Source organism: Phyllostomus discolor, chromosome 5, assembly GCF_004126475.2.
Source record: "Phyllostomus discolor isolate MPI-MPIP mPhyDis1 chromosome 5, mPhyDis1.pri.v3, whole genome shotgun sequence".
NCBI lineage: Eukaryota > Metazoa > Chordata > Mammalia > Chiroptera > Phyllostomidae > Phyllostomus > Phyllostomus discolor.
The window spans coordinates 123,574,784-123,588,360 of NC_040907.2; the positions used below are offsets into that span (position 1 = coordinate 123,574,784).

A 13,577-nucleotide genomic window follows, 5' to 3' on the forward strand; every position below is an offset into this window, starting at 1 on the left:
GGTGTAAGTTGGTGCCTGAGTGTCATTTTTTTTGCATGTAGCTGTCCAGTTCTCCCAACACCATTTGTTGAAGGGGCTATTTTTACTCCATTTTATGTTGCTGCCCACTCTGTCAAATATTAATTGACAATAGAGGCTTGGGTTTATTTCTGGGCTCTCTGTTCTGTTCCATTGGTCCATGTGCCTGTTTTTATGCTAGTACTAGGCTGTTTTGATTACAGTGGCCTTGTAATATAATTTGGTATCTGGTATTGTGATCCCTCCTACTTTACTCTTCTTTCTCAAAATTGCAGCAGCTATTTGGGGTCATTTATTGTTCCATATAAATTTTTGAAGTGTTTGTTTTATGTCTGTGAAATATGCCGTTGGTACTTTAATAGGTATTGCATTAAATGTGAAATAAATAAGATCTTAAAAATAAATGAAATTTAAAAGCTATAACTTAATTCCATCTAGGTTCTTATATACAGTCCTAAAATGTAAAGTAGAAGTTTCATCATAAGTAGTTTTATAGTGACAAAATGTATTTTTTTTTACTCACCATAAAGTCTGATATTATTGTAATTTAAAGCAGTCATAAGTCACGACCTAGATGGAGGGGAAAGAAAAGCTTTCACTTGCCTGTACCATTTAAATTTCCAAAACTTTATGCTTTCAGAGACTCTGTTGAGTGCACATAAAATTGTAACACCCATTTCTTTCTAACCCCCTGAGTCAAGTTCCCCTTGTACATAGCATTGGTTTAAAAAAAATATGTAATGGTAAAGCCAGGGCTCAAAGTAGCCAAAAGTACAACTTAGCTACTCATTAAGTAGCTGTTTCTTTGCTTTCTTCCTATCTGATCCATAGCTACATACTGTTCTGGGGTTCATACTGTCTAGGCTTTTACATGAGAGAATAGCACAATGCTCAAGTATACTGGGGGAACAGACCTTAGTCTTCCCCATGCAGACTCTTTGGTGGTGGGAAGTAAGAGAACATGAATCTGCAGATAATGAAACTGTTGTTTCCTGATACAGAGTCAAGGAACTGATTCCTCCAAGGCCACCTGTTTCCCGCAGGACAGGAGGAGCTGAGAAGGTAAGTGCCAAAGCCAAGTAGAAACTGTAAGTAGTAAGGTGTTGAGAGCATCATTTGAAAATAAAGCAAGGATTCTTCAATGTATTTTTCAGAAGGGGTGAGAACTTGCAGCTTCACGTATTTTCCTTCCTGTATCTATTTGTGACAAGTGGCTTACAATGAGTAGTATTTGGTGTTCAATATTTAGCTGGTGGTCTCTGAGCTGAGAAGAAAAGGGCAATTTATACCTTAAGTACTATTGAATGTAAAACACAATCCAGTTTCAGAATTCCATTCCACATTTTGACCTCTTTGAGGTCTCTTTACCAGACAGTTTGTATTTTCCTAGGCGGTGAGTGACTACCACGTGCAGATCAAGAACATTTCTAGAGCCATTTTGGACGAGTATCACAGGATGTTTGGAAAACAGGTGGCCAAAGTGGAGAATGATATAGATAGTGAAACCCTGGTGGAGCAGAAGTGCCAGCTCAACTATGAACTTAATTGCTCTGGAAAATATTTTGCTTTCAAAGAGCAACTCAAGGTAAACATTCATTTATTTAATTATTCCATGGATTTTATGCAGCATCTTCTCTATATACCTAGTTGTCATTTTTTTCTGTGGTTATGTTTGGCTCTGCTCCCACCTTTCTTGCTGAAGATAGCTACGTTCTCCATGACAGACTGTTAGGAGAAGCTCCACTCCTGCAGAGCCATGGAATGGTTCTGCATCCTTTTCAAGTGTAAACTTTTAGGAAATAGATTCTTCACTTGAGACTAGGTCAGATTTTGAGCCAGATTTCATGTTGCTCTGGCAGGCAGAAACTCTGTGCCATGTACTGAGTCCATGACTAATTATCTCTGTCTTCTATTACAAACTTGTCCCTAGTCCATAGAATCACTAAGATTTGAGAAATATTTACCTAATAATAATTTCCTGAATAATAATGGCTAACTTTTTACTTATTTTTAGAGAGGGGGGAAGGGAGGGAGAAAGAGAAGGATAGAAACATTGATGTGAGAGAGAAACATTGATTGGTTGCCTCTTGCATGCACCCTGACAATGGACTAAGCCTGCAGCCCAGGCATGTGTCCTGACCAGACATTAAACCAGCAACCTTTTACTTTGCAAGACCATGCCAAACCAATTGATCCACACCAGTCAGGGTGATAATGGCTGACATTTATTGAGTTTTTACTGTATACCAGACAAATTTTTTAATGCTTCATATTTTACTAATTTAATCCTCACAACAACCCTGTGATGTAAGTAATTCCCAGTTTTACAGATGGAAAAATGCAACATTAGTTGGTTAAGTAATTTGCCCATGGTCACAGTGCTAGTAAAGGTCAAAGATGGGACTCAGATTCTGGTAGCCTGGCTCCAGAAATCATGTTCTTAACTGCTATTCTGTGCTGCTTCTCTATGCGCATTTACTATATGCTGTGTACTATAGTAAACAAATACAAAAAAGCACGTGGAAGTAATAAAGTAAAAAACGACTGATGCTTCTGGAGGCAAGAGGCTGTTCTCAATAGGTGGCGTGGTCACATTTCAGTTTGATTCTGGCTCTACGGTTACTAGTTGGATTGTCTTAGTCAAGTGACTTTACACCTCTCTGAGCCTCAGTTTCTTTGCCTAAACATGAGGGATAATATTATCACATGGGATCATAATGAGAATTCAGTAACATAATGCATGGAAAGCATTTAGTTTAAAACCTGGTGATAATGTTAGCTTGAGGGGAAAAAAGAAGCTGTCTTGGCTATAGCCATATGTTATTTGTAGAGCATTTTAAGCTTCACCACCTATTGCTTCTTTTTGGCTTTTCAATCATCTTCTGAAGTAAGATAGTAACACCAGAAGTCCATACCTATTTAACAATTAAGGAAACTGAAGTGTCAAGTATAAAATAATTTATGAGATTGTATAATGGCAGAATTAAAACCAGAATTCTATTCTCTAAATTCTCAAATCAGGCCTTTCTCCCTTGAATCAAGTGGCCACCATAAGAGACATAATGCATAAACCTAATGCTAAGGTTTTCTTCAGCTTTATGACGCTCTCCACACAGTATGAGTCCTGCATTGACCATGTTAGTGACGACAGTGACATCAAGAAAAGAAGTCGTATAGAGTGTGTTGATTAGGGGAAAATCAGACAGCCAACAGTTTACCAGACACCAAGGGAGAAATCAGTTCCCATTTGAAATTCTTATGAGCCTTAGACCAGAAGCTCAGGGGAGGCCTGTGCTGTCAGCATGGTGCTGGATGTGTTATTAAACAGGTGATCTGTGTCTCTTGCAGCATGCTGTGGTAAAGATTGTGAGAGAGAAGTACTTGAAAACAACATCATTTGAAAGCCAGGAGGAACTGCAGACATTCATTAGTGAGCTCTATGTGTTCTTGGTGGACCAGATGCATATAGCCTTAAACCAGGTGGGTGTTCACGAACTAAGAGCCCTTCCTTTTCTTTGTAGGGCATCAGGGTTTCTTCTGAAAAACTCCTTTCTTCCTTGTTTCTTTTCTTCCTTAATTCCACACCATTTATTGAGATATCTGCTCTGTTCTAGGTACTGAAACACAAACATGAATAAGAAACTGTCTAAATTATAAGACTGATTTTCAGGAGAACAGTATATATGCTCATTCAACTTCTATAAAATTAATTTCACAACTGTCATAAATATGATGATAAAATAGATAAAATAGTCTATTTAAATTATAAAATGAAAATTATTCTGTTTATTCTGTGAATGTATGCAATTCTCACTTTTTGTCTTTAAGACTGACAAAGGAAAATTATGTTTTCAGATATCATACCTCAATGACGACGCTTTAAATATGACTTTTCTATTTGAGGGTGGCCTGCTTTTCTCCCACTTGTCTGTTCATATATATTATTTGCACAGCTTGTATCTTGCCTTCATTTGCTCATTTAAAAAAATTTTGCAGTCGTGGTTAATTTCAAAGCAATGACAAGAATCAGCCTTTCTGTTCCCCTGGTAGTCTGTGTCTAACAAGTTATGCTTCCTTAAACCCCCTATTCTATTTTCTCTTTCCTTCACTATTTTTTTTTCTTTTTGCCACCATTAGTTTTCTTTCACTTTCTTTAGCCTCCCTGGAAGAGGTAGGAGAGGAGTGTCCAGTATCCTAGGATTAAAAGTGCAATCCTGCTTTGTGCACAGATGATTTGGGTGATTTGATTTGGAAAGCAATTGAGCATGAGATAGATGGGAATTATTGTTGCCTTATGCTCTCAAGGAGCCCCTGTCTAGTAGGAGACAGATACAAAGTACAGGTACCTGTGGTAGATAGAGTAAGGTAAGTACTGTGACAGAGTGTGTCCATGGTGTAGCAGGTTAGGGGGTGCCTTAAGAAAAAGTGATAAACTTTACTCTGGGACCTTTCAGGGAGGGATTTACAGAGGAGTGCGACTTGAATTGTGCTTTGAAGGCTAAAAAGAAGTTCTCCAGGTGGATGTTTCAGAGAATTTTAGTCATAGGGAATATCAAAAAGGCATAGAAATTTGGAAGAATATGATATGCATAGAACCTGCTTATGTTCAGGAGTAGAGGTTGAAGTGGTAAGGGACAAAGAAGCAGGAGATGAAGCCAGTTACTGGGAGGAGAGTCGGGAGTGTAGAGGGAGGCTTTGTACAGAAAAAACTCTCATAGAAATATGTAGAATGGGTTAGAGGTGGTGGAACTGATGATGTTAACTGATTATTACATTGTATGGAGGAAAAGAAATAAGAAATTCTTAAGTTTTAGTGACTGGGTAGCTGGTAGTACCATTATCCAGGACAAGAAATACAACAGGAGTAAATTTGGTGGGAAACAAATTGATGTTGAATTTGATTCAACATCATGAGGAAATGAGGAAACGTAATGAGGAAATAGACAACTATTTGATGCAGAGTTCAACACATTGGTAATCAGGATGCTCACAGAATTGACTGAGCTCAGTTGCAAAATGAAGGGAAAAATGAAGACTACACAAAGTGAAATAAAGGAAAATATACAGGGAACCAACAGTGAAGGGAAGGAAACCAGCACTCAAATCAACAATTTGGAACAACAGGAAGAAACAAATATCCAACCAGAATAGAATAAAGAAACAAGAATTCAAAAAAATGAAGAAAGGCTTAGGAACCTCTGGGAAAACTTTAAGCACTCTGACATCTGAATCATAGGGGTGCCAGAAGGAGAACAAGAGCAAGACATTGAAAAGTTATTTGAAAAAATAATGAAGGAGGAGAGAGGGAAGATGGTGGCATTCAATCATTGTTCAATCAAGAGGTTTTTTTGTTGTTTGTTGGTTTGATTTTTTAAAATAATTTTTTATTTTTTATTATTTTTATATCTCTCAATTCCTTTTGCTTTTCCTTCCTTCTAGTTTTATTCCTTCTTCCTTTCGTTCCAATTTTATCTCTTCTTCCTTCCTTCTTATGCTCTTTTCTTCTTTCTTTTTCTTTTTTCTCTTTAAATACCCACAAGTGAGGCAAAGAAAAAACAAACAAACCAGCAACTGTGAAAAGATCAGAGTTGGACCCAAAGAGAGGGCATCCCAACAGCTGAGACAGAGAACGAGACAAATTTCACTTTGCTATTATAGACAACCTGCAAGTTATTGCATATTTGTATTATTATTTTTCATTCTTACATCTTTTATTTTGATAGTATTTTTGTATTTCTCTTCTTTCTGTATAGTCTTCTTTGCTTGGCTGTTTATATTGCATTGTTTGACAGGTTTCCCCTGTTATCTCATTCATAGTGTATTGCTAATTTATGTTCTTCACCTCATTTGTGTTCCTTCAGTACATTACTCGAGATTCTATACTCCCTATTCTTGTATCTAGAGCTCGTAGATTCTGTCATATGATTCTTGCTCTAATGTTACTGTAAATAATAGCTATTCCATACATTTGTAAATACTACACAACACCCCCTCCCCCAGAACTTAGCCCACTTCACAATTTACTGTATTACTGTAGTGATTAACTCTATTCTCTCACACACTACACCTATTTACTATCCTTTACTCCCACCTTACCTCAGAATCTGACATCCCACAACCTCACTGCTTTCTAGATCCAACTCAGAATCCTTTCCTCTTCAACAAGAGTCTTATCTTCTTTCCATACTTTCTAAAAAGTGGCTAGTTGGGTGGAATATCACAGTTAACACTATACATAGTCAAAGGATCACTCATTTCTTTTCTATCAGCTGCTACTGTAAATATCATAGAATATGCTCTTGCTATATTAAACTATTTTGCCTTCCTCCTCCAACTGATCACAAAAAAGAGTACAGGGAAGCTGTGAACACCAGGATACCCAAAGGAGACTGCATCACTGAATCTCACAGGTGTTCTACCACAGAAGTTCACACCATAAACCCAGGGAGCCAGAACAGATCAATTTAAGAAGCAGAGGTTAACAAGAAAAATCTCACAAACAATGAGAAAACAAAGAAACAATCCCCAAATGAAAGGAAAAAAAGAAGCCTCAGAAAGAATGCTAAATGAAATAGAGGCAACTCAACTATCAGATATTGAGTTCAAAGCAATGATTATCAGGAAGCTTAATGAGCTCATAATGAGCTACCAGAAATGACAGGGAAGCTACAATGAACTCACTGCAAACTATGTCAACATGAAAAAGGAAATAGAAACTATCAACAAGGGCCAAGAGGACATGAAGAATACAATTTCTGAACTGAAGTACACAGTAGAAGGAATCAAAAGCAGGATCAATGAAGCAGAAGATCAGATCATTGAGTTGGTAGACAAAGTAGAAAAAAACACCCAGAAAGAGCAAGAAAAAGAAAAGAGGCTCAGAAAGAATGAAGAGGGATTAAGAGAAATGCAAGATAATATGAAACATAATAATATCCATATAATAGGGATACCAGAAGGAGAAGAAGAACAAGGGCTGGGAAACCTATTTGAAAAAGTAATGATGGAAAACTTCCCTAATTTGATGAGAGAAAAAAGTCACACAAATCTAGGAAACACAGAGAGTCCCAATCAAGAGGAACCCAAAGAGGCCCACCTCAAGACATATCATAATTAATATGACAAAATTCCAAGACAAAGAGAGAATCTTAAAGGCAGCAAGGGAGAAACAGGAAGTAACATACAAGGGAGCCCCATAAGGTTAGCAGCTGACTTCTCAATGGAAATGCTCCAAGACAGAAGAGAATGGCAAGAAATATTCCAAGTAGTGAGAATCAGAGGTCTGCGACCAAGGCTACTTTACCCAGCAAGGCTCTCAATCAAGATAGAAGGCCAAATAAGGAGCTTCTCAGACAAAAGAAGTCTAAAAGAATACACCTCCACCAAACCAGCTCTTCAAGAGATGCTAAAGGGTCTGCTTTAAGGAAAGGAAGGAAAAGAGGGAGAGAGGGGAGAGAGAGAGAGAGAGAGAGAGAGAGAGAGAGAGAAACACAGGTATGAAAATGGCAATGAATAAGTACCTATCAGTAATAACCTTAAATGTAAATGGATTAAAAGCTCCAATCAAAAGACATAGAATAGCTGAATGGATAGGAAAGCATGACCCACACATATGCTGCCTACAAGAGACCCACCTCAGGACAAAAGATCTACACAGACTAAAAGTAAAGGGCTGGAAACAAATTTTCCAAGCAAATAGACAGGGGAAAAGAAAAGCCAGGGTAGCAATACTCATATCAGACAAAATAGACTTCCAAAAAAGGGCCATAAGAGAAACCCAGAAGGTCATTTCATAATACTCAAAGGAAGAATCCGCCAAGAAGACATAAATGTTGTAAATATATATGCACCCAACATAGGAGCACCCAAATATATAAAGAAAATCTTAGAAGACTTCAAGAAAGATATTGACAGCAACACAATTATAAGTAGGGGATTTTAACACCCCACTGTCAAAAATGGACAGATCTTCCAAACAAATATCAACAAAGATATTGTGGCATTGAACAATGCCCTAGATGAAATGGACTTAACTGATATATATAGAGCCCTTCATCCCAAAGAAGCTTAAATACACATTCTTTTCAAATGCACATGGAACATTTTCAAAAATAGACCGCATGACAGGATGCAAAACAAGCCTCAACAAATTCAAAAAATTGAAATCATACCAAGCATCTTTTCAGATCACAAGGGAATGAAACTAGAAACCAACCCCAAGGAAAAAAACCCAAAACACTCAAAATCATGGAGATTGAATAGCATACTATTAAACAATGAATGGGTCAAGAATGAAATTAGGGAAGAAATCAGAAAGTTTCTGGAAACAAATGAAAACGAACTCACAACAACCCAAAACTTATGGGACACAGCCAAAGCAGTCCTGAGAGGGAAGTTCATAGTGATACAGGCCCACCTAAAAAAGATAGAAACATTTCAAACAAATACCTAACCCTACATCTACAAGAACTCGAGGAACAACAACAAAGACAGCCCAGAGCAAGCAGAAGGAAGGAAATAACCAAGATCAGAGCAGAATTAAATGACATAGAGACTAAAAGCACAATTCTAAGGATCAATGAATCCAGGAGCTGGTTCTTTGAAAAGATAAACAAAATTAACAAGCCTTTAAGCAGGCTCATTAAGAAAAAGAGAAAACCCAAATAAACACAACCAGAAATGAAAGAGGAAAGACTGCAACTGATACCACAGAAATACAAAGGATTGTAAGAAATTTCTATGAAGAACTGTATGCCAAGAAATTTGAAAACCTAGGTGAAATGGACAAATTTCTAGAAAAATACAATCTTCCAAAACTCAATGAAAAAGAAGCAGAAAGCCTGAACACGCCAATAACAGCAGATGAAATTGAAGCAGTAATAAAAAAACTCCCGACACACAAAAGCCCTGGACCACATGGTTTCACAGGGGAATTCTATAAAGCATTTAAGGAAGAGTTAATCCCTATCCTTCACAGACTATTCAAAAAATTCCAAAATGATGGAAGACTCCCAAACTGTTTTTATGAAGCCAGCATCATCCTAATCCCAAAACCAGATAAAGACACAACAAAGAAAGAAAACTTCAGGCCAATATCGCTGATGAACATAGATGCTAAAATCCTCAACAAAATATTGGCAAACTGCATCCAACAATACATTAAAAAGATCATACACCATGACCAAGTGGGACTCATCCCAGGAATGCAAGCATGGTACAATATTCGCAAATCAGTAAATGTAATATATCACATAAACAAAAGCAAAAACAAAAATCACATGATCATATCAATAGATGAGAAAAAGCATTCAATAAGGTACAGCACCCATTTATGCTAAAAACACTCAGCAAAGTGGGAATAGAGGGAGCATTCCTCAACATAATAAAGGCCATATATGAGAGACCTACAGTCAACATCATACTCAATGGGCAAAAACTAAAATCTTTTCCACTAAGATCAGGAACAAGACAAAGTTGTCCACTTTCACCACTTCTATTCAATATAGTATTGGAAGTTTTAGCCACAGCGATCAGACAAGAAAAAGAAATAAAAAGCATCCAAAACAAAAAGAAGGAAACAAAACTGTCACTGTTTGCAGATGACATGATAGTGTACATAGAAAATCCTATAGACTCAGCCAACACACTACTTGACCTAATAAATGAATTTGGCAAAAGAGCAGGATACAAAGTCAATATCCAGAAATCAAAGGCATTTCTGTACACCAACAATGAAACAGCAGAGGCAGAAACCAAGAAAAAATCCCATTCAATATAGCAAAAAGAAAAATAAAATACCTAGGAATAAACCTAACCAAAGAGGTAAAAGACCTGTATTCAGAAAACTATACAGTACTGAAGAGAGAAATCAAGGAAGACACAAACAAATGGAAACATAAACTGTGTTCATGGATTGGAAGAATTTACATAATCAAAATGTCCATCCCAAAGCAATTTACAGATTTATTGTAATACCTATTAAAGTACCAATGGCATATTTCACAGATATAGAACAAACACTTCAAAAATTCATATGGAACCGTAAACGACCCTGAATAGCAGTGCTACAATTTTGAGAAAGAAGAGTAAAGTAGGAGGGATCACAATACCAAATATCAAACTGTATTACAAGGCCACTGTAGTCAGAATAGCCTGGTACTGGCATAAAAACAGGCACATGGACCAATGGAACAGAACAGGGAGCCCAGAAATAAACCCAAGTCTCTATTGTCAATTAATATTTGACAGAGTGGGCAGCAACATAAAATGGAGTAAAAATAGCCTCTTCAACAAATGGTGTCAGGAGAACTGGACAGCTACGTGCAAAAAAAAAAAAAAAAAAAAAAAAAAAAAAAAAAGAAACTTGAGCACTAACTTACACCATACACAAAAATAAATTCAAGGTAGATAAAAGACTTAAATATAAACCGTGACACGATTAAAGTCCTAGAGGAGAACATAGGAAGAAAAATCTCAAATTTTTCACGCAGCAACATTCTTACTGATATGTCCCCTAGAGCAAGAGATATAAAGGAAAAAATAAACAAATGGAATCTCATCAACATAAAAAGCTTCTGCATGGCTAAAAAAAAACAATATTAAAATAAAAAGAGAACCAACGTTATGGGAAAACATATCTGCCAATGATACCTCAGACAAGGGTTTAATCTCCAAAATATATAAAGAACTTACACAACTCCACTCTACGAAGACAAGCAACCCAATTAAAAGATGGGCAAAGGACTTGAACAGACACTTCTCCAAGGAGGACACACAAAGAATCCAGAGACACATGAAAAGATGCTCAATATTGCTAGCTATCAGAGAGATGCAAATTAAAACCACAATGAGATACCACTTCACACCAGTCAGAATGGCCATCATAAACAAAGCAACAAACAACAAGTGTTGGAGAGGTTGTGGAGAAAAGGGGACCCTACTGCACTGTTGGTGGGAATGCAGACTGGTACAACCACTATGGAAAACAGTATGGAATTTTCTCAGGAAACTAAAAATGAATCTTTCTTTTGACCCAGCAATTCCACTGCTGGGACTATATCCTAAGAACACTAAAACACCAATCGGAAAGAAGTTTTGCACCCCAATGTTCATAGCAGCACAATTTACAATAGCCAAGTGCTGGAAGTAACCTAGGTGCCCATGAGTAAATGAGTGGATCAAAAACCTATGGCATATTTACACAATGGAATTCCATGCAGCAGAGAGAAAGAAGGAGCTCCTACACTTTGCAACAGCATGGATGGAACTGGAAAGCATCATGCTAAGGGAAATAAGCCAGGCAGTGAAAGACAAATACCATATTATCTCACCTTTAACAGGAACCTAAACAACAAAACAAACAAATGAGCAAAATATAGCCAAAGACACTGAAATAGAGGACAGGCTGACAGTGACCAGAGGGGAGAGGGGAGGGAATTTCAGGGGTGAATGGGAAGGGTTTACAGTAACAAATATAAAGGACACATGGACAAAAACTAGGGGGCATGGAAATGGGAGGGAGGTAGGGAGGGATGGGTGGGTGGGCTCAGATGGGAGTAAAGGACAGAAAACTGTACTTGAACAATGATTAAAATAAAGTTTTAAACAAACAAAGAAGCACACACACACACACACACACACACACAAAAGAAAAAAAAATAATGAAGGAAAACTTCCCCAAAGTGACAAAGGAAATAGATTTCCAGGAAGTCCAGGAAACCCAGAGTCCCAAAGAAATTGGACCCAAGGAGGAACACACCAAGGCACATCATAATTAAGTTACCAAGATTAAAGATAAGGAATCTTAAAAGCAGCAAGAGGAAAGGAGACAGTTACCTACAAAGGAGGTGCACATAAGACTATCAGCTGATTTCTCAAAGAAACCTTACAGGCAAGAAGGGGCTGGAAAGTATTCCAAGTCATGAAAGGCAAGGACCTACATCCAAGTTTACTCTATCCAGCAAAGCTTTCATTTAGAATGGAAGGGCAGTTAAAGTGCTTCCCAAGTAAGGTCAAGTTAAAGGAGTTCATCATCACTAAGTCCTTATTATATGAAATGTTAAAGGGACTTATCTAAGAAATAGAAAAAGATAACTATGAAGAATAAAATGATAACAAACTCACAGCAATCAACAACTGAACCTAAGAAAACAGAAGCAAAAACTAAGCAAACAACTAAAACAGGAACAGAATCACAGAAATGAAGATCACATGGAGGGTTATCAATGGGGAGAGGGAGAGGGCGAATGGGGTTGGTAAGGTACAGGGAATAAGAATCATAATTGGTAGGTTAAGAATATTTAGCATAGGAAATGGAGAAGCCAAAGAACTTATATGTACAACCCACAGATGTGTACTGGGCAGGGGTGATGTAGGAGTGTGTCTGTGGTGGGGGGGGGGCAGAGCGGGGATAAAGGGAAAAATTGGGACAACTGTAATGACATAATCAATAAAATATACTTCAAAAAATAAACTTGTTGCAGTAATCATTTCACAATATATGTAAGTCAAACCATCATGCTGTGCACCTTAAACTCATACAGTGATGTATGACAACTAAATCTCAAGAAAACTAGGGGAAAAAGAAACAATTTGAAATTTTTTCATTGGATTTGACAATAAAGAGATTATTGTTAACCTTTATATAATAATTTCATTGTACAAATTGAAGTGGATTCAATTTATAGTGAATTGAGGAGTAAATGAATATTTAGGAAACAAGTGAATATACATTAAAAAAATTGGAGGACAAAGGCAAGAAGTTGGAAAGTAGCTAGAAATTACAGAGATTTTTTTTTTAAAGATGGAAAAGACTTTAGCATGTGTGCTGGTTTGGGAAAAGGAGTTGGCAGAGACTGTGAAAACAGAGGAAAAGGAGATAGTCAATGGCAAGCCCAGGGTGTGCAAATGGGAAAGGGTTAACACTTTACTTTAGTGCACTGTTGGTGGGAACGCAGACTGGTGCAGCCACTTTGGAAAACAGAATGGGATTTCCTCAGAAAACTGAAAATGGATATGCTTTTTGACCCGGCAATTCCACTGCTGGGATTATACCCTAAGAACCCTGAAACACCAATTCAGAAGAACCTATGCAGCCCAATGTTCATAGCAACACAACTTACAATAGCCAAGTGCTGGAAGCAACCTAGGTGCCCATCAGTAAACAAGTGGATCAAAAGACTATGGCACATTTACATGTGGAATACTACGCAGCAGAAAGAATGAGTTTCTACCCTGTACAACAGCATAAATGGAAATGAGAGCATTATGCTAAGTGAACTAAGCCAAGCAGTGAAAGAGAAGTACCATATGATCTCATCTATAAGTGGAACCTAATAAAAAAAAACAAGCAAGCAAGCAAAATACCACCAGAGACACAGAAATAAAGAACAATCTCTCAGTAATCAGAGAGAAGGAGGGAGAGGGATAATAGGGGATAATGGAGGGGGCCATCCAGGATCATGTATGAAGGACACATGAACAAAACCAAACTGTGGGAGGTGGGGATGGGTGGGGAAAGGGGCATGATGGGGTGAAAATGGAGACAATTGTACTTGAAC

General features: G+C 37.5%; 1 protein-coding gene across 1 annotated transcript in view; it reads left to right on the plus strand.

Annotated features, from left to right (window-relative positions):
* Positions 1 to 13,577, plus strand: part of CFAP70 (cilia and flagella associated protein 70) — a 116,493-nt gene that overhangs the window by 44,358 nt on the left and 58,558 nt on the right. The window contains 3 exon segments of the mRNA XM_028513969.2: positions 1,020 to 1,080; positions 1,409 to 1,603; positions 3,367 to 3,498. Of these exon segments, the coding sequence (XP_028369770.1) occupies positions 1,020 to 1,080; positions 1,409 to 1,603; positions 3,367 to 3,498 (388 nt within the window).